Source organism: Homarus americanus, unplaced genomic scaffold (assembly GCF_018991925.1).
Source record: "Homarus americanus isolate GMGI-L3 unplaced genomic scaffold, GMGI_Hamer_2.0 scaffold27231, whole genome shotgun sequence".
NCBI classification, from domain to species: domain Eukaryota; kingdom Metazoa; phylum Arthropoda; class Malacostraca; order Decapoda; family Nephropidae; genus Homarus; species Homarus americanus.
This window is the reverse complement of record NW_024718545.1, coordinates 1949769-1972153: the sequence shown is the minus strand read 5'-3', so window position 1 is coordinate 1972153 and position 22385 is coordinate 1949769. Positions and strand designations below refer to the sequence as shown.

The 22385-nt window shown below is 39.0% G+C and overlaps 2 protein-coding genes across 13 annotated transcripts; one reads left to right on the top strand and one right to left on the bottom strand.

The window, feature by feature from the left end:
* Positions 1-726: 726 nt before the first annotated feature.
* On the bottom strand, positions 727-12637 carry LOC121859713. Of its 12 annotated transcripts, none has more exons than XM_042356646.1 (8): positions 12564-12637; positions 12258-12354; positions 10491-10722; positions 10165-10293; positions 9512-9636; positions 7355-7439; positions 6860-6983; positions 727-5499 (listed from the first exon to the last, which is right to left on the bottom strand). In XM_042356646.1, the coding sequence occupies exons 3-8, from the start codon at positions 10598-10600 to the stop codon at positions 4369-4371; spliced, it is 1704 nt and encodes a 567-aa protein (XP_042212580.1). In that variant the 5' UTR covers positions 10601-10722; positions 12258-12354; positions 12564-12637; the 3' UTR covers positions 727-4368. The 12 variants fall into 12 exon arrangements, with proteins under 12 accessions (XP_042212580.1, XP_042212583.1, XP_042212586.1 ...); XM_042356649.1 differs by having other exon boundaries at positions 10491-10673; XM_042356652.1 differs by having other exon boundaries at positions 10491-10673; positions 12533-12621.
* LOC121859716 (protein ALP1-like) lies at positions 12571-16476 on the top strand. Its single transcript, XM_042356653.1, has 2 exons — positions 12571-13116; positions 15549-16476. The coding sequence occupies exons 1-2, from the start codon at positions 12571-12573 to the stop codon at positions 16338-16340; spliced, it is 1338 nt and encodes a 445-aa protein (XP_042212587.1). The 3' UTR covers positions 16341-16476.
* Positions 16477-22385: the final 5909 nt, after the last annotated feature.

Genomic DNA, 22385 nt, shown 5'->3' with positions numbered 1-22385 from the left:
CGATCCACCTGGAGTACTTGTGCCCCAGACTGTGATGTCTTCGTCGGGTAAGTTCTTCCTTCCTCTCGTGGCTGGTGGTGGAGGCCCTTGTGATCCTCGGTCGGTGGCCTGGTTGGGAGGCTCCTGGTTACGGGGGTTTCGGCACTACCTTTGGTTTATTGTTTCGCACTTGGGAGTTATGGGCGGGGACAATATACGTAAACATGGGAGCTGTTATGGGGATCGGGTGACCGCCTCTCATGCTTAAGACGCCCGCCGGTTTATGACTCGACCGGGAAGTGGAAGAAGGTTTACGCAACGCCCGTGTGCTCGTGTTTAGTCACACTTTGTGGTGCTCATAACTTAAGATGTTTAGATCAGGTATACCAATATTTATATTATATAATTTCTAGACCGTATAAGGGGGTTCTAATCGAAATATGAAAGACTGTGGTGGATGAGGAGGGTTAATAGAACATGGAGCTGTGATGTCGAGAAACTAGCAAGCAGTCATTAATATTATAGTTGTCCTTAAATTATCATCCTCAAAATGTTATAATAAATCTTCGGCAGGGGGTTGAATCATCGTCCTCAAAGGGCTGAAGTAATAAAAAATCGCTTGTTTTCTTCTATTGCTTTATTGTTCATTTACACACAAAAAAAATCAACGAAAGTTACTGGAATCCCGCCTCCTCCTACCAAGTTCGCTGTATATTCATCTCGCGCTTCAATAAGTTCACAGTATTAACTCTGACCAGAAAATCCCTGGAAGATTCGGGGATGTTAGGGAACCTGTAGGAGGACGTACCGGGACACGCCAGGGAAGGTAGACTGTGCCTTTTTCAGCACAAAATTCATATCCTTCAAGACTGCTTAAAAAAAATGTTAAATTCTTTACATTTTTTAAACCTATTATTCGTTTAATTCTTCAGATTTTTTAATTATTTGGAAAAAATTTCAAATATGTTAAAACTATTTTGAAATTTATATCCCTGAAAGACTACTTTTCGGGAAGTTACTGAAATACAATATAGGGTGTTTTGAGGGCTGTACATTTGTTGGTCTAAAATTTATATCCCTCAAAAGACTTCCTCAGACATATTTTCGTGGTTTTTATGATTTTTTTTCTTTTTTTTAATAGAGAAATAATCAAACTTTGTGTGTGTGTGTGTGTGTGTGTGTGTAATTTAAAAGGAAATTAAATTTGTTAACCAGGTAATTTTTTTAAATATTCTCAAGTTAATTTTTTTTGTGGGGGGGGGGGAGGGGGGAATTTGACCCCTCAACAGACTTCTTTTGGGGCGCATTTCCCGGAAAATTGTGTTTTGAGGGATGTGCATTTTTCAGCACAAAACTCATACAGAGGGGCATATCCCTCAAAAGATTACTGTACTTTTCTGGTGTTCATGTGTCTGAGACACACAGACACCCAGGGGTCCATGGTCAATAGTAATACCAAGAAGGACAGCTTTAAGACCCATGTAATGTGTGTAAAGTTTCAGGTCTCTAATTGCTTGTTTTGTTCTTGGCAAGAACCAAAAATCTTCACTGACTGAGATATTGCCATGGCGATTAGGGATTGTGGTTACCCATGTCAGGGAGGGCAAACTGTGACTGTCAAGGTTAAGCTGGGATGGGTTGGGTTGGGTGGATATGGGTTACTCATGTCAGAAAAGGCACAGTGTGAGTCAGTGTTATACAGTATCTGTACTGTATATACCTAACCCGAGCAAAGCCGGATAGTTTTGCTAATACAGTACTGTATACACTGTATAATAAAAGTAAATTTGTCTTTCTGTTTGTGAGTGTCTGTTGTAGCCATAGCTAAAAAACAGAAGCAGTTAAACAAGAAGCTTTACACTCATAGTACATGGGTCTCAAGGTTGTGTGGGTATCTGTCTATGAGTGTTTGTTCCAACCATAGCCTTTTCATTCTTTATTGCATATATTCATTAAAATATTAAGTAACTCTCAAAAGCTAGAACATTGGTTTAAACAAATATTGTTTTCAGTTGCTTGATGGTAAAATTGTCCCTGATTTTCCTTTTGTCTAATTCTTTTGTGCATCGAATCTGCATCACTTACCCTAACTTCCATCCCCCCTCCTATAATTTGGTGTCAGTGGCAGTAACCCTTGTCATTTGAGGTCATAACTTCTGTCACCTCACACCTGCAGGGTGTGTAGGGGGGTGGAGGTGGCATCTGGGATTGCCTCCCCTTACTTTCCACCCTCCCCCTATAATCTGGTGTTAATAGCAGTAACCCTTAAATTTTATCATGTGGTCATAAATCCTACCACCTTACATGTACACTGACTGACTCGTGATGGGTTAACTGTTTAATAGAGATAAATTACCAGCACTAATCCTAATGGTGTACACTGATGACAGGCGGCCCATTTAGGTGCTATACCACAAGTCAAAAATGTGCATAAGCTGGTCTTGGTACAAGTTGACACTTGACCTGGTGTGATTCAGTCAAACATGAAGCCAGGTGAGTCTTATGAGAAAGGGGGAATTCAATCAAACACACTAAACCTCCCTTGGATTTGCCACTGTTTATAAACTTAAAGTCAAAATCTTGTGTTTAGCTCTGCATATAATTGAAATTCGCCAGTTCTCTTTGACGAATGTATCAGCCTTGGGAAAAAATGTTGGAATTTGCAATTATATTCTCTACCTTGTTAACCCTTAAATATGCTCTGACAGGAAAGATGAGGGTTTTAAAATACAGTACAGGTAAAAAATAGTGAAAAATTCCCTATGAATACGACAAGTTTTGCTCATTGAAAACAGTGGTGTAATCAGAATCCCAGTATGCCTAATGAGAGCCACAAACAATTGGATGGAAGATACTGTGCATGTAACCAGGTGAAAGGGCAACCAGGTCGTTGCCACATGCTTTGTACCTGTTTTATTATTCATTATTAAATTATCCTATGATCGACCTTTTATGCTGCAAGATTCATAAAAAAAATAGAACTTGTTCAATACAGTAACTGTAATAGTGTAAAAGAAAAAACACAACATATAATTAGTCATTTTACTTGAGAATAAAGGGATAATCTTTCCTCCCTTCTTTCTGTGACATTGTAGGCTAAAGGAAAATTTCCACAAGACAGAAACCAATTATTAGAATAAAATAAAAGTGTATCAAGATGAAAATAATAATAATAATAATAATATATATTTGTTATTATTTTCATTTTATAATGATGGAGACTGAGACTTAATGGGGCTGATCTTACTGGGAATCTAGATTTGAGTCATGACAACACTGTCGGTTCCTTGCAAACACAGGTGTCCTCATAGAGATATATTTCTTTTAATAATCATAAAGAATGAGTTAATTAGCATGGGGCATCAACATGGTAAGGGAAAAACAAACAAAAGTTCCTTCACAGTGGTGTTATATCGTTTTTCCTTGTTAATTTTTCGGTTCACATCATCACCACCACTACTTCAGTTTTCTGCATCATGATCATCTCATTCACATCTTGGTGATGCAATCCTACCCAGAACACATACTGTACAACACATGGAGAAGTAGTTTTACCTCGCTTTCTTAGTTGCTTTCCTCTTGGTCTCTAAGCACTTTACTCTGATGACTAATTCATCAGTGTCACTATTGCTGAAGCTCACACACACAAGCTATCATTTCCAAATTTACTGAGTGAATTTACCAGTTCTGTCAATCTCACCCCTACATGCTGATTCCCAATTTTATTAGTTGTTCTGGGATTTTGTTCGACACATCACTGGAATTGCCAGATACTTCTTCCATGATGAGATAAATTGAATACAGTAGAGTTGCAATACTTCATGAAAATGAAATTCATGTTCTTAACTCCTCCTTGTGTACGGAATCACCTCAGAGCTAAATAAAATCATCCGGAAATAGCCAGATGAAATATTAAAAGAGGTATTCCCCTGTAGTGAAAAGGTTAATAAAGATAATCTACTAGCCCCTTGTGTACAGGGTCACCTCTAAGCTGAATAAAATTGTCTGGCATTAGCCAAATAAAATATTAAAAGTGGCATGTGGGATGTGTTCCAGAGCCTTTTCTGGGTCTCAGCTAACCTCAATTTTGGCATACAGTACAGTATTTCATAAAAATAACACAATATATAATGGTTTTCTTACACTAGAGCTCACAACATACCAGCTTGCATATGGGTGAACTTTTCATGCATGATCTGAGGGCTGATAGAAATAGGGTCGTCACATCCATGAGAATGCATATACAGTACTGTACTGTATATACTGAACCCTCATATATCGAGACCCAATTTTACTATCATCCTCCTATTCATTTTTAAACACTTAAAATTAATATACTGTATATTTTTTATACAAAATTAAATTGCATATACTACAGTACTGTATAGTTTACATAAAGAATTCTTCTCCTTTTATACACTCATTCTCTTCTTTTAAAAAAATTTCCTCTGTGACACAAGCATTTTCTTCTTTTATACACAAGTTTTCTTCACTGATACAAATGTTATTTTTTTCTTTTACAGATTCAGTCTCTCCTGCCTGTAAAAATATGATGTTTTGTGCTGGCAAAAACACATACTCATTCTCTAGGACAAAAACTGTTTCATCATTGTAATCTTTACAGTGGGACTCTTCATGATTTTCACAATCTTTAGTCAAGGAAACATCTTTACTCAATAATTCATCATCTTGTCTTCCCACTGCTGGGGTTTTATTATACAGCCACTGATGTTTAATATGGTTTTCTTCATATTTAACTGAGTAATTGTGGTCAATTTCAAAATCTTGATCCTCAAGTTTATTATCAGATCTGTCACCATCATATGAAACTCTGTCGCTTCTCGAAACACCTTGTTTGGTATATGCAGTTGTCTCATTATCATTGTCTATGGGCATCATTTCTGACACTTTGCTCAGTATTGAGTCTATATTAGCGGAGGAGAACGTGAACTGTCTGGTAATATAAGCACTTATATTATCCTTGAAAGTTACAGAGGGATGTCTTTTAAGAAATGCCTGGAGCCAAGCAATACTAGCTAATTTCATTTTTGTCCACAAGGCACTATGCAAAAGATTAAACTTATATGCAAATTTATAAACTAATCTCCGAAATTCTGTAATTGTAATTCCTGAAAACATTTTATCCGCAATCAGGAAACATTTTACCAGTTCAGCTTCCTGTTGATTAGTGAAGGCCTGTCTTGGTCCAGCTGAGGTGAAACTGGTGGTTTTCTTTTTCCTTTCGCAATGGGACAACCTCAGTGGATTAAGTTTAGAGTCTTTGGTTACGATCTCATTTGATTCTATGTTTTTCAGCACACTCTCTGTTGGTGTAGGTCCAGGGGAGGTATGAGTTATGGTATTATCGTTTTGTTTACAATGGGACAATTTCAAAGGGTTGTGTTCACAGTCTTTGGGTACAGTCTCATATGATTCAGCATTTTTCATCACACTCGCTGTTGGCATTTCCATCAATGCACTGGAGACTATTCCGTTATTATTCTGTAGTATGTCAACATCCTGTGAAGTAATATACAATATATAATTAGATTGGTATGTGTAAATAAAGTGTGTTTGTGTGTATTGAGGATGAATTAGTGGTAAAAAAAAATATCAAGAAAGTTATAAATTGTTAAAGGAGACCAGTGGAAGCAATACAGTGTGTTGAATGTCACCAGAAGGCCTGAAACAACAAGTAGAAACTCACTCTACACACTTTCTTATCCTCAACATTCATAAAAAAATAGTAAGATTCCTTTTCCTTACATTCATTACAATTTTCATATCAAATGTTGCGCCTACGAGGTTGATTTATCAAGCTCACTAATACCAATAACATAGCATGTGAAATTCTTCTTCTGAATATAATTTATGCACAATCTTCCAGTGTTAGCTCTTAATCAGCAACATTTTACAGCCATTTTCCACACTTTTGTGGGTCAGTCATGATTACCTGAATGGCAGCTCTCCATGCTGCATGGTCTCTTTCAGTCTCTCTTGTCAGGTTTCTAACTTTAAATTCCATTTCTTGCAACCTCTCTCCATATCATGCTTGACTTAACCTCTGGGTCTCCTCACCTCCACATTTAGGCTCGTGCAGCTCTTGACCTAAACAATCTCTGCCTGCCTTTATGAAGAACCTCACCAATATTCCCAGTACCCATCCATCTACTCCATTGTACAATACAGTACCTCCTCTTGTGGAAATTATTTTTTATAATCCCGTAATAATCATAAATTATAAATAAAACCTCGTCGCAACCTGCCCGCAAAGCTTAAAAGTGCCTACAGATGTTTGGGTAGTGGTTTTGTGTAAATTTAACATTAAATAGGCTTGTTGTCGGGTAAATCATGGATTTCTTATGATAATTCGTATAATCCATGATCCACGTGTATGAAAAAAATGGTGAGGGTTTATTACTATTATGGATAATTAGTCTGATGAACATAAATGGCCATCAGGTAATTTCACAGGGTGGAGATGAGTTGAATATTTGTCATTTACTTTGAATCTGGTAATTAGTTAATACGTATATATAAACTAATAATAGATTACCATTGTATTTTAACAATCAATAAGAAGTAACACTGAATTAAACGAGTATACATTAGTACTGTACTGTACTCTAATAAGTTGGTTAGGTGTCAAATGGGATTTTTTCTAAGAAAACAGAAAGAGGCTTTGGACAATATTAAAACAGCAGAGGATAACAATTCCTACCAGGCCATAGAGCATTCATTAATCTATGATAGAATACCTCACAAGAGTAAAGAAGCAAATACACCTGTTACCACATGTTTCAGCATAAGGAGAAACAAAACCTGGGCTTTGAGGGAAAAGGTTTGTCAAAGTAGAGGGGCGGAGGATTAGTGAACATACTTCAGCATCAGATGATGCTCCCTTTAAACCCTGGGGAATGTTTGAAAGAGGTGACTCCTTTAGTTCTTTTTTTCTCGCAGCATCATCCTGTTTTCCACCATTTCCATCAATAACTTGGTAGCACCTGAAAGAAACATGACCACATACAGTAGTAAAATAGTCGTCATAATTGGTACATACTGTATACTGTGCTGTACTCAATTTCAACTACTCTACTCCATCTCCAACTTATTTTTAACTCGGACACTCAAAGTTAGATGTAGAAACTGGACGGACAGAAAACTTTAAAGCATAACTTTATTGTGAAAGAGGTTCCTGCCTGTTCCCCATACATTTGCAACAACCCTGATAGCTATTAATTTAGGATTTTCTTTAAGCAAGAATTAATTGTATTAAATAGTCTACACAAAGTGTACAGTATTTATAAACTGGCTCTTTGTTTCATTAAAGGAGGATGTTTGGAGTAACATATTAGAATGCTCATGTAAACTTTACCTGTCTAAGCCTCTTCTAGGTCGTTTACTTTCTGGTGACGATGGTACAGAGGAGGAATGAGCTTTATCCCTACACATCCTTCTAACTGAAAAAAGAAAGTACACTGTAATACAGTACTACTATTACAGTTATACTGTATTAATAGAATCTCCAAAGTTCTTATTGAAAACTGTACTCCATGAAGAATTGAATTATCACCAAAATTACACACGCACACCAACATATCTTAGCCTGAATAAATTTGAGGACAACTAAAATATGGAAATTTGGACAGTATAGTTGTAGCTTAAAAATATATTTGTTACACACAGATGAAAAGTATGAAATTCTAAAAGGCCCATATTCATACTGGTAAATAAGAAATGGCTCAGGTGGGTTATAAAACAATGCTATACAGAAATGGCATAAGCAGTAGAAATCCACCACTTGGTGTAAATAATTTCCAATGTGTAGGATTTTTTTTTAAATCTATACACAGTATACTGTACTGTATAAATTATATAAAATACATTGTTTGTGTGTGTGTGTGTGTGTTCCTTATTCATTTTCACAGTTTAGAAAACAGAGCTGAAATTTGGTAGGGAGGTGCAGGTGGCCTAGGGGATGGTCATGCACTATCTCCTGTCCTACCAATTCCAGGCTGTTGGTAATAAGATGGAGATTCAATAATTCTTTGTAAACCTCTGTTTGTATTGCTGATCTTGTCAAAACATTTTAGCAGCTTATCTCCTTAAATACAGCTTTGCTCACTCATGAGACAAGAAGCAAGGAAAAGCTAAAGTTTGCATCTATTTGAATAACAAGCCAGGGATATTATGATGTTCACTAGTGACAAAAATCCTACTGACAGGGGTGATAGTTGCCATTTACTAAAAGCACTAGTAATACTGTACCGTAGAAATTTCTTCCCAGCGGGCAATGGTTAGTGCATGAAGCATATTGACCCATGAATCTGTTAACAAATCTCCAGTTTATTTTATTTATATACACAGTACTATATATTTTTTCTTTTCATTCCGGTAGTCTTTTTCCTGCTATGGCGCAACTTTTTAGCATTCAGAGGTTAGTAGGTTATCCCAGTTTTTGGCCACCATCAGTAAATACTGTACAGTACACCCAGCAGTGTACAGTGCTGTACTATTTTTTGTCAGTAAAAGTACAGTACAGGTACAAAAGAGTTAGTAAGCACTCCATTCTGGCAGAGAATCAAATGCACACTCATTCACCTGTGATATGAATGCTCTACTAATGAACTACATAACTTACATCATCAAACTAATACTGTACATTACATGTACAGTCGGCCACAAGAATATGTATACACCTACGGTTCGTGTTTGAGACAAAATATCTGGTAACAATGTCCTGAACAGAACAAACAAAATTACAAAATGACCTGTAATTTATGTTTTATTCTTACATATATGTTATAAATACATTTGTTGTGAATGTTTTTCTAGTGTCTTGTGTTTACATTACAAGTACAGTGGGGTATGCTATAACGAATCTAATTGGTTCTAGAACCTTGTTCGTTATAGCATTCGTTCGTTATAGGATTAATCCGTTCCAGGCCCCCAAATACAACCACTTAACACTGAAAAATATAATATAAAATTGTAAAAATTGTAAAAAAGTGCATAAATATGCATCTAAACCCCTGAAATAAAGAATATCATTAATATTTGTAATAAAAAAAAAATAAATTAGAAAAAAAAAAAATAAATAATGTTCGTTGTAGGAGTTTCGTTCGTTATAGCATTCTCAATTTTATAGGTAAAACCGTTCGTTATAGGAATATTCGTAGTAGGATCCGTTCGTTATAGCATACCCCACTGAAATATATTGTATCCAATGGTAGTAAACTTGTTGCTGAATGGGATTGCAGTTATCGTACAGCTCCCTCCTCCTCCCCACTTTTTCTCTTACCCTACTTTTTTTTTACTGACATTTGGATTAGTAAAGGAAGGAAGAGGAGTAAATAGAAGAATAAAGAAGGGGAAACAGAAAATTGTTAGAGATAACAGGTGGGGGGAGCTGAGTTTCATCATGCGTCTGGATGTGCAGTTTTAACGTTACCAGACCATTTTCGGACCTTACAGCTACAGTGTGTATACTTATTCCTTTGGCCGCCAACTGTACATAGTTTTCAATTCCTACCTCGTTTTACTGGCATTTTAGAGCTGGAATAGTCTTTTCGAGAGTTTTGTTTTGGATCTAAAGGAACAGAGGAAGTTGGTGCACCAACCCAGTTTGGTATAGCATTCCAGTTAATGCCTTGGTGTCTGAAACCAATGAATAAAACAAGCTTTTAGTCAACAGAAATGTGATAATGTCCAGTACATATAACTACTGTATTACAATACAGTAGAACCTCTGAAATTCTTAATTCTTACTTTCAGAAAACTCTAAAATTTGAACGATTTCTGGCCCTAACCTTAATTTCCAAAATTCAGAAAATTATCTGATATTCAGGAATTTCTCCATGAAAGTAAATAAAATTAAATATTTCTTCTCTTAACTATTTTTTTTTTAGTGTTCAGTACTTCCACCAGTTACAGTACAGTGAATGTGAACTGTACTGTAAATGTACAATACACATCAATTCTGTTGGTTTATTCCAAAAATTGGAAAAATACCAAACTCAGAAAGGACCAGGTGTAACATATGACAGCCAACACCTATGAAGTTCAAATTCAGTCACAGCACAGGCTGATTCACTCAACCATGACTGCATAAACTGAAAGGTAATTAGTGATGGATAAGGTTGATAACAGACAACAATTTGTTAAACATCCTGACCTACTACTTACACATCTTTGGCATTCTTCAGCTGGCTCTTGTCAAAATGCTGACTGCATACTCGGTAATTGTTGTACAACTTCTGACATGGAATGTGTCTTAAGTAATCATTTTTCAATCGCTGCACCCATATGTTACACCTAAATGTGAAGGTAATACAAAGATTAGCTTAAGTCACCACATCTAGGTTCATGACAGTATATGTAAGCTGTAACTCAACATACAGGAACAATTGTGTCACACTGAAATACCATTGTATAATGAACTATTTTCTTTAAGTAGAAATGTGAGAGAAATGAATTTTAAATAGTGTATAGGATGAATAATGTTTACAAACCTTTCTGGCTCCTTTGGAAACCTGTAGAAGGCCAAATGTTTGTGGGTTCCTGCATATACTCGACAAGTAATAGCAGCACACTGTCTTCTGCTGCCACTGCTGGATGCCATTATTATCCCAAAATGACAAAGGACACCTGTGTAGTGAGTTTCCCATCTGTGAAGCTGTCTCTCCCTGCTGTAACTACACACAGTACTGTATACTTCAATGATTCACTTTTTCTCTGATATCACTTGATGCAATAAATTGGAGGAAATTAATAGATTATAAGCTTGAGTAAGGGAATACTGTATTCACTCTTTATTTCTCTGTTTAATATGAAACAACAGAAGAAGAGACGATACGTGTATATTGTCTACAATTTGTAAATATAATAAAATATGTACTGTATTCGACAAAATCAATTTCGAAATCCTCAAAGATTCCCTATTTGTTGTGTATGGTATTGAGCAACAAATCTGACAGGAAAGGAAGATAAGGAAGATGGGCCGAATCTAGAGCCATACAGTAATAATAAAATGAATTAAACACTGAATGGCTATTAACAACTTTTTTTTTGTTCCATGATTACATTATTGTGGGTGTTCACTATTCTCACATTTCACAATTACAGGTACCAAGCTTTGTTATGTGATGATAGTTTTTTATTTTCTTCTTCTAGTGTACTTGACGTTAAGGTAGGTTGGAAAAGTCTGTATCCTGATATGAGAGTCATTAGGTTCAGTGCCTTAGGTTCGCGTTCACTATTCTCACATTTCACAAATACGAAGCTAACTTAATCTAACTACAGTACAGTATTACAGAAAACTTTAAAAATATAATATTGTACAGTACTTTAGAAGAGGTGCACAGGTTGACAAACAACATCAGGAAATTGATAAATTGAAATAACTTCTTTTTCTGAAGATCATGCCCAAAATTGGTGGAGGAATCAATTTTTACCAATCCTAACATAACCCCCACCCGTGCCAAAAAAAAGAACCCAAGGAACCAAACTTGACTATTCACATACCAGGATACATGACTTATTCAACCTAACTTAATGTAATAAAGAAGAAAAGTGAAAAGAAAAGAAAACTGAAAATCTAATTTAATCCATCATGTAATAATTGTGAAAACAAAATAGGGAACACGGGCTGGCACCAACTAAACTCATGCCAAAAAAAGTAAATTTGCAGATTCAGCACCAACTACAGTTCAACTACAAATTTTAGTTTTTCACATAGTATTTGGTGTGATTCATTCTAATTTTACCTTCATTTTCGTCGGAAATGAGTCGGAAATAGACATATCACACACCCCCCCCCACTCTATACAGCCTGACCTAACCAACCAAAGAAACCTCCCAAACCTTACCTAACTTCTTAGCCATCCCCGCTATATTAAACAGAAGGTACTTATTGATATATTTGGTACCAATGAAAGTAACTTTGTAGAAGCATCATGGTGTAATTTTAATTTTTTTGTGGATGTGAAAGTACACTCGGACTGAACGGGTTGGCTGTAAACAGACAACACGAGGCAACTGCAGATATATGTTGATTTCTTATGTGAATTTACTATTTTGGTTAATATCCATTTGTGACAGAAAGTGGTATTAGTAAAAGTTGTTCCTATTGACAAGATATAACTAGTGGTAAACACAAAATTGCTCTAACCGAGTTGTGGCTGAAACTGTAATATTACCAAAAAGAGGGTAATACTGTAGCTACTTTGATAATTAAATTACATACCCGGGACATTAATTACTTAAATAAAGCATATTACCTTAGGTCCAATGGATGATAGGCATATTGGAAGTGGTGAAAGGAGTCGTGGAGTATTAGTTGGAGAAGGGTGACTTGGAGGGACAAGTTGAGCAAGACTGTGAAGGGGAATTAATGGAAAACACAGCTCCTGAAATATATATATATATATACACGGTACAAAAAAAAAATATATATACACGGTAAAAAATATATATATATATACAGTATTCACACTGTCCAAATCTATTTGATATCCCGGAAGAAGGATAATGCAATGTGCCCATTGGTCCTGACCCACGTTGGGAGCTGTGGTTTCCTTTATTACATATCTGATGGTGGTTGGCGTGTGTGTCGGCTGTCTGTTTACATGTTTAGCTTCAGTGTTGACTATGGCAGGTGGCGGGGCGGTAGATATAAACACCAGCCCACCGTTGTGCTGTTTGTGTGTGAGAGGCATGAGTAAGGAGGCAGCCTGTATTGCTATTATACTTGCTCTTGAAACAGAAACTTCAAAGAAAAAACGAAAAAGAAAATTATGGATGAAGGAATGGCATATAAAAAGACCCAAGTTCTCTCACGACGCCCTATTAAAGGAACTAGTGGTGTCATCTAAAGATTATAATAATTTATTGAGAATGGATGATGAAACTTTCGTCGAGCTGTTGGAGAAAGTGAAGCCATATATAAAAAAAGAGGACACTATCTTGAGAGATGCCATACCAGCAAGTCAAAGACTCTCTAGTACACTGCGGTTCCTAGCAACTGGTCAGTCTTTTGAGGCCTTAAAGGTTACTACTACCATTTCTGCTCAGAGTCTTGGTTCCATTATAATGGAAACATGTACTGCCATAACAACTGTGCTCAAAAACAACATCAAGGTAAGAATATGCATATACTGTACATTAACCTAACTTGATATTTATTTTTTTATTCTTAACAGTTCAAACCCAAGTGTTGGTAATAGCTTTATGAAGAAACACTATTTGAGTAAACGGTAAATGTGTAGAAGAGGGTGACCACCAGAAGGAATTTTCTGAATTGATTGACATTTTTTCTACACACTATTATTATGATATTAAACACAAAAATGGAAACGACAATGCATAGAACCTAATAGAACCTGACCTAACTTACTCATGGATTGGGTATTTTAGATCAGGTTCTCTGCATTATCGTGTTAATTTTTGTGTTAAACAGCTTATCTTAATATTGAGGTTGATATACATCAGCAATGGCGAGGAGGAATACGTAGAAGCATTCACCATCATTTAGGAAACGTCTCTTGTAAAGGGATTCAGCGAGATAAATTATAATGGAAAGTTGTCATTTCTTTTAATATGCTTAAAATCATCAAAACAATAAATATAGCAAAAATCAAGAAAGTCAACATATAACTTCTGGTGGTCACCCTCTTCTACACCTTTACCATATAAACAATTGTTTTCTCATATGGGTAACCCTCTCCTTTACAAAATGAAGACTAGAGGCAAACAAATATTAAACTTAAAATGTAATTCTTAGACTTATATTTCTTTACCTTTCGGGCACAGAGGAGAAAAAACTAACTTTGTATTAGTGGTTCCGTAGAATGATACGGTATATTTAGTACAATAATTGCATAGTAAATGAATTGCATAAAATTTATCATAACTAATCGTGTTATTGTTACTCATTAAAAGAAAATCTTTGGTTAATATGTAGGACTAACCAATGAGCTAGTTATTTTTATTACTGTTTATTTTTTTACAATATTTACATCAGCGACTTCTGATATGATAATCAATTATTGTGGAAATTGTTTGTTTCATAGATAATTAGGCGCCTAGGTGCGCACTAGTTATCTTGCTGGCGGTAATGAGGTTGCGATCTGCTGAGGCCTTTCGGGGCTTTTCCCGCGCCCCGGGCAGTTTATTTTTCAGCATGTACAGTGGGGTACGCTATAACGAACGGATCCTACTACGAATATTCCTATAACGAACGGTTTTACCTATAAAATTGAGAATGCTATAACGAACGAAACTCCTACAACGAACATTATTTAAAAATTTTTTTTTTCTAATTTATTGTTTTTTTATTACAAATATTAATGATATTCTTTATTTCAGGGGTTTAGATGCATTTTTATGCACTTTTTTACAATTTTTACAATTTTATATTATATTTTTCAGTGTTAAGTGGTTGTATTTGGGGGCCTGGAACGGATTAATCCTATAACGAACGAATGCTATAACGAACAAGGTTTTAGAACCAATTAGATTCGTTATAGCATACCCCACTGTAGTGTGAAGGTTGTTGCCGATCTTACATGGACGTAATTTGTGAATTTAGGGGTAAAGACAACAAGACCCTTCAATTGTTTAAAGGTCATGGCATTGTTCCTTTACATAGAGACTGTTTATTTTCTTACATTATTTTCATCAGTGAGTTCTGATATGATAATCATTTATTGTGGAACCCGCCAACGCAGTAAATCACTCTGCTGCCCGGGGTGCATAGTGTCGATGCGGCCGTATCATCTCACGTCCAGAAAATGCCTCAAATTTCGCCATACAGTATTATAGTAAGTTCTTTCTATTTAATATACTGGGGGGTCCGTCCCCTGGTAAGGAAATTATTTAAGGTTAGGTAGGCTTGTTTGGTTAGGTCTGTTTTTTATACCCACAAATCTTAAGTAACGTTTAATTTTAAAATATAATTTTTTTTACATATTTCCACAAACTACAACAGTGTCCACTACAATATACAGTAACAGTGAAAATCTGGTGTTTCCATAATTTTTTTCAATCAATTTCGCTCATTGGTTCGTCCTATATAATTACCGTCCATGTATTTCCTCCTGGTAACAGTGGAGCACTGGTGTTGAGGAACTATCAAAATGTGTGCCTGGAAGAGGAGTTGATGATCTGCTTGATTGTTCAATGTTTGGTTCATTTATTTTCACCGAGTGCCTGTGTAGAAAACCTGAGCAACCGTCAAAGAGAATGTCGTTTATTACCTTTCTAGCATAAATTTGCTACTGCTCACGTAATTTTCTGAATTCTGTAGCCCAACCTTTGCCAGAACATCTATTACATCATCACTTTGACTCAGATGACTGCATGTTAACTGTAAGAGTTCATTTCTTTTAGACTCGGCATTAATCTTCTGTCTTTTGCTGGGCAACTGGGTCACTATTTTCACGGAACTGCTACCTCCACTTGTACTTGCTTCCTGGAAAAGAGGAGTTAATAAGGATAGATATGTGTTTTTAATGATTTTAATGTCTATGCAAAGTATAGCACCTTACACTTCCTATTTTCATTGCTCACAGATGCCACGGACTGAAGAAGAATGGAGGAGCGTAGCCAAGTCATTTCAAAGGTCATGGAATTTCCCACACTGCATTGGGGCCATAGACGGAAAACATGTTGAGATAACCAAGCCCCCTGGATCTGGATCATACTACTATAACTATAAACACTCATTTAGTGTAGTTTTAATGGCAGTTGTTAATGCAGATTATGAATATATGATGGTAGATGTAGGAACAAATGGTAGGGTATCAGACAGAAGCATTTTCGCAAACACAAAATTCTGTAAACAGCTGAAGGAAAAAACATTGCATATCCCTGAGCCAAGCACTCTACCTGGCAGCAGTGATGTTGTGCCCTATGTTTTCGTAGGGGATGATGCATTTCCTTTGATGGTCAATTTAATGAAACCCTATACTCATCAAAATCTTTGCAAAGAACAGGACATCTACAATTACAGGGTATCACGAGCCCATTGTGTTGTGGAAAACGCCTTTGGAATATTGGCATCTAGGTTTCGGATTCTTCTGAGCACTATCAATCTCTGTCCAGCAAAAGTATCAACAATAGTCTTGGCATGTTGTCACCTGCATAATTATTTACGTCAGAGAAATGTTGCCCTATATTTGGAAGATGCAATTGACATAGAGGATGCAAATACTAGGCAGGTTAGAGAAGGAAGTTGGAGGTCTGACAGTAGACAGCCTATTCCGTTAGCACCAACAAATGTACAAAATGCACCTTCATCAGTAAAGGAAATAAGGGATACATATTGTAACTATTTCAACAATGCCGGGTCATTGCCCTGGTAGGAAACTAGAATTCAGGGACATAATTGAGTTGCAGGAGTAATATTAAATGTTCTAATATAGAGCCATATTGAAAAATGTATTGTACTAGAATAAGGTGTGCATTAATACAATTAGTACATAAACTTATGAAGTTTTCCATTGATTTTTCATTTCCATTTTCCTCTTCATTGCTGCCCGTGGTAGACACTGCTTCTTCCTGGATTTCTTGATCTCTCAGGAAATGTAGATCATTGTAAAACCCTATAGATGGTTGGTGGATGTCGTTGATGCCTGCGCCAGACTTTTCACTATGAAGAATTTTCTTTAATTCCCTCCTGTAACTGGTGCGGAAGGAATTAATTTTCTTAGTCACTGTGGCCTTGGTCGCAGTAGGAATGATTTCTTTCATCTTTTCCACTAATTTCCCATAACATTCTTGTTTGAGAGATCTATTCTTGTAATCTTCACTTTTTATTTACCACAATGGTGGAAACTGCTTATAAAGTTCAATAAACTCTCTCCAAAACTCATGGGAGTCCCGTGTGCTAGCCATGGCTTCTGCTACTTGACTGAGCATGTTTGATCATACATGCCACAACTATCCAACATGTTTGACAAACGTCATGTTAGACGAGAAAATATCAAACTTATTTAATCTTCTTCAAACATGTTGGTCATACCTTCAAACTTGCCCACACACTCTCAAATTGTATGATCAAACAGCATTTTAATAGATAAAATTACCAACTCTTACTTGTTTAACATGGACAGGGCTTTGAAGTAGAGGGAAAATGTGGTGTAAAATACTAAAAATAACTCCAAGCAAACCTTTGAAAACCTGACCTAACGTTTGCTAACTTGTAAAAATGTTGAGATTTAGAATAAAGGGGAGAGCCAGGTTCTTCCAATATGTTTTCTCTATAAGGACTTTTGGCAACTTTTAGCAATAATGGAGTATGTGACATTTGCTAATTTTTGTGTCTTGACAAACATTTGTTCTGTGTGGGTCTTGTAGTAATTTATTTTGTGTTCAATTATGACAGCTATCCCCTCGGTATTGTTGGGCTGACCTTTCATAATATGTATCCCCCTGTATAATGATATTGCTTTTGTCTTTATTTATTTCCAGTTCACATCTGCTGATGTCTGTGAGAGTTTTGATATTCTGAGCTGCATTTTCTACTGAATGTGATAGAAGGAGTCCTTCATCTGCATAAAATAATGCATAGATCTTAAATGTGTTACGGGTATTACTGAATCCTGCCTCTTTCTCCACAAGTTGTCTCATTACATTTATTATATAAGTTATTAATTTAAACAGTGTTGCCTTGCCTGATCCTACTTGTTATTTAGAACTTTTTTTCAGCTTGGCTACTGATTCTCCTATTGCTCTCCCTGCACATAGTGAAGGGAGTAGAAGGAAGAGAGGTCTTCTAAATTTCTTAGGTTACATTCATAAATCATTCTATGGAGTAGCCACAGAAGATGACTTACCCCAGTTACAGAAACAGATTAATGTACTTAAGCAACAGGCCAACCAGAATTCCGCATTTTTGTCCAGCTAATCTCATCTGTTAGCTAATCATGGTAGGAAGCTACTGTAGATGAAATCATTACAGTCTTCTTTCTGTTTCTGTCACACCCGATCAAATTATGTTGTATCTGCCATTCGTGGATAAACATGAGTTCTGGAAATTTGACATTACACCCTTCCCTAGTATAGAGAATGGTCAAGCTATAATTATAATTAACGTTTCCACATCTATCCCACTGTCTAGAGATAGATCTCTCATTGCGACTCCACCTCTGTCAGCATATGCTACACGCCAGAAGGAGTAAAGTCATCTTATTTGCTATCCTACACGAATTAATATAGCCGGGTCTTATTCAAACTGTGAGATGGACTTGGTCAATAACACGACAAATTTGGAGTCATGTACTTTTGTTAACAGACACTTTGACAGTGTACTTTTAGAAGAGATCCAGTGTACTGTGTATTTGTATTTCCCACAGGAGCTGCCCGTTGTAGTGGTCTGCCCTGATGAATCGCCTAGAAGTTTCACTGTGGGACGAGGACGTTATAAGTTACCACGGCAATGTTCACTGTCGTCAAGTCTGCACACCATATGGGGAACTACACGCCATGGCGCATCGTCCATCCTCAGGAAACCTATTGCCTCTCACCCATTGGACGTTCAGAAAATACACCGAAGTGAAGTGATCACAAACATTACAGTGTTGAAGGACAAATCAGTGGATACCGATAGTGATGATGATGCAGCCTTGTGGCACCCACTGACATTTATGACAGATGATACTCATCCCACAGTAACTTCAGCCTTTGTGGTGTTTGCTGTGATTACCACTATAATAATTATATTTGCTGTAGTCTTCTATGTAAGGAAGCAACTTTGTAAGCCAGCTTTAGGTAAATCTGTTATACAGGCGGCTGTCCCTAATATTATTCATTACGCAGTCTAACACAGTACATAGTGATAATCATTTGAGATCATCACCAAGGTAGTCATTTAACAATTCCCATGTGTTAGGACTCTTTCTTTTATTTTAGTCACCCGAGGACGGTTGACACGACGTGGCCGAGCAATCTGTAACCAGTATAATTTAGAGTAAGTAACTTACAACCATGGATGTATGATTATGAATATTCATTATTCAATGACCTGTAGAGGGTAAAGGTTGTTCATAGGTTATAGCCATATGAAACATCCCGCGGATGTTTTGTCTGGCCTGAGTGTTGCAGTATGATGCAACTCTCTCTCTCAGTAGTAGGTATTTCTGTCAACACTGAATTGATTGCTCATTTGTGGTAATTGGATGCTGTGCTTCACACTTGCCATGCATCAAGTATGATTAGATAGTTAGTTAAGTAATATATAGATAATGGCACCGTCAGTTAAGAGTGATTCAGGGGTCAAAGGGATCATTCACCAGCCGGTTGTTTATACACGTTATGTAAACACCGCTGACTATAGTTTTGCTTGATATTCCACGGAGTTGACTACTTCCTCCTTCAAGAACCTTCTAGAAGCTTGACTCATAGATTGCTCTGGTGGCAAGTGCAGGAATTACTCTCTACGGGCGTGTCATAGCCAAGCCCTTTTGTCAGTCTGGAACTGGACCCCTTTGAATAAAGATCTACACCTGGGCCACTTCAATACGGGCACACCTAACACAGAGCCTACCTCAGTTTCTAATGCGACCCACGTGAACGCTTCCAGTACTAGATCACGGGGCCAGTCTCATTAACTGTATAGTATTTAGACTTGTAAACATCACACTGTACATATACACCAGTTTTGACTCTGATTATCCCCCCTTTTGTGGAAGAAGTGACCGCTCTGTTGGACCATAATTATCGACGGTCTCAGGGATCCTACTGATATCAACGGGACTGTAAATAACTACAAGCAAATTAATACTTAGTGAGACTGTATACTGACAAGTCTCACTCCTCACAGACCTACAAGCCACAGGCCTACACATCCCATGGTAACCTCAATTACTTCCTTTAATGTGATTGGTGGACTAAAATGTATATCCACCAAATTACAGCCAATGAGAAGAGAACAGTCAGTCAGCACAACACTCCAACTTATGTTTTCCCGGTGGATATTATTCTCCATTCCACTTTTAAGGAAGCGATAATACTGGAAATGTTATGATGGGCGTTGTAGTCCCATGTACCAGCGTTCTAAATAGCACAAAAACAACTGCCACCAGGGACCCGACCAGGTGCGACAGGAAACCTCAGAGAAGCGGCTGGGGTCCCTGGGACCTTCCCAGGCACGGCAGGGGTTCCTGGGATCCTCCCAAGGTCGGTGGAGTCCCTACGATCCTCCCAGGGGCGGCTGGGGACCCCAGGGACCCTCACAGGGGCGGCAGAGATACCTGGGACCCACCCAGCTGCAGTGAGGTCCCTCTCAGGGGCACTTAGGGCCCCAAGAGCCATCCCAAATGCGACGGGGTCCACTGTGGCCCTCCCAGGGGCGACAGGCGCCGCTGTAACCCTCACAGTGGTAGCAGGGGCGGTGGGGGCCCCTGGAACCCTCCAATGGGTGGTGTGGTCCCCTGAAACCCACCCAGGGGCGGCTGGGACCTGCCAGACACAGCGGGAGCCCCTGGGATCTTCCCATGTGTGGCACTGGCTCCTGGGACACTCCCAGGTGTGGCGGGAACCCTCCCAGTTGTGGTGGGGGCCCCTGGGCCCCTCCCAGGGGTGGCGGGTGTCCCTGGGACACTCCCAGAGGCGGTTGGAGGTCCCCGGTAGTTTAGCAGGTGTGGTGGTGCCCCCAGGGAATCTCCGAGGGAAAGTGGTTTCCCCTTGACTCTCCCAGGAACGACAGGGGCCCAGTGGCAGCGGGGTCCCCATGGAACCTCTCAGGGGCGACTGGGGCCTGTGCGACCCTCTCAAGGATGGTGCAGGTCCTCGGGACACTCCAGGAGCACTACAGCATACTTGGTCGAGGTGTCATACATATTACATACGTCCATCAATTCCTTACTTAAATGCGATTGGTGGACTAAAATGTATACCCACCAAATTACAGCCAATAGGAGAAGAGAACAGTCAGTCAGCACAACACCCTAACTCAGGGGTGGGCAATTATTTTTGATGGAGGGGTCACTTCATGAATGGTGGCACACTTCGCGGGCCACACACTTAATGTAGATGCAAATGTATTATATTAACACAAAGTAAAGCCTTGTATTTGTAAATACAAATGCAGTGGCGAGCCACAGAAATAATTTGGCGGGCCAAATGTGGCCCGCGGGCCATACTTTGCCCACCCCTGCCCTAACTTATGTTTTCCTGCTGGATATAATTCTCAATTCCGGTCTTAAGGAAGCGATAATACAGGAAATGTTATGATGGACGTTGGAGTCGCATCTACCAGAGCTCTAATTAGCACAAAAACAATTGGCCCCAGGGACCCCCCCAGCTGTGGCAGGGACACTCCCAGGTGTGGCAAGGGGCCCCTGGGACACACCTACAAGCAGCAGGGGTCCCTGGGATTCTTATAGAGGTGACAGGGGTTCCTGAGACCTTCCCAGGTGCGGCGGGGGCTCCTGGGACTATCCCCAGGTAGGTGGGGCCCCTCCCAGGGGCTACTGGGGCCCCAGGGACCCTTGCAGGGGCAGTGGGCGCCCTTGAGACCAACCCAGGCGCGGTGAGGATCCTCTCAGTGGCGTCGATCGCCCCAGGAACCCTCCCAGAAGCAACGAGGGCCCCTGGGACCCTCCCAAGTGCAGCGGGGACACTCCCAGGGGTGACAGGGAACCCCGGGACATTCCAAAAAGCAACGGGGACCCCTGGGCCGCTTATAGAGGTAACGGAAGCCCCTGAAACCTTCCCAAGTATGGCGAGGTCTCCTGGGATCCTCCCAGGATTGATGTGGACCCTGCGACCCTCCCATGGGGTGCTGGGGACGCCAGAGACCCTCTCAGAGGCGTCTGGGACCCAGGGACCCTCCCAGAGGTGGGTGGGACCACTGGGACCCTGCAAGGAGCAGCGGTGACCCGTGGGACCCTCTCAAGGGCGGCGCAGGTCCGAAGGAACCCCCCCCCAAAGGAGGCAGGGACCCCAGGGACACTCCAGGGGTCCTATAGCATACTGGGTCGTGGTATTGTACATATTACATTCGTCCATCAATTCCTTACTTAAATGTGATTGGTGGACTAAAATGTATACTCACCAAATTACAGCCAATAGGAGATGAGAACAGTCAGTCAGCACAACACCCCAACTTATGTTTTCCTGCTGGATATTATTCCCCCATTCCATTTTTAAGGAAGCGATAATACTGGAAATGTTATGGTGGGTGTTGTAGTCGCATGTCCCAGAGCTCTAAATAGCACAAAAAACAATTACCCCAGGGACCCGCCCAGTTGCGACAGGAACACTCGCAAGGGTTACGGGAGCCACTGTTTAACCCTGTGGATCTATGGTGGTGACAGGGCTCTGAGACTTTCCAGGTGAGGCAGAGGCTCCTGGGACTCTCCCCAGGTGCCCTGCAACCTTCCCAAGGGCTACTGGGGACCCCAGTG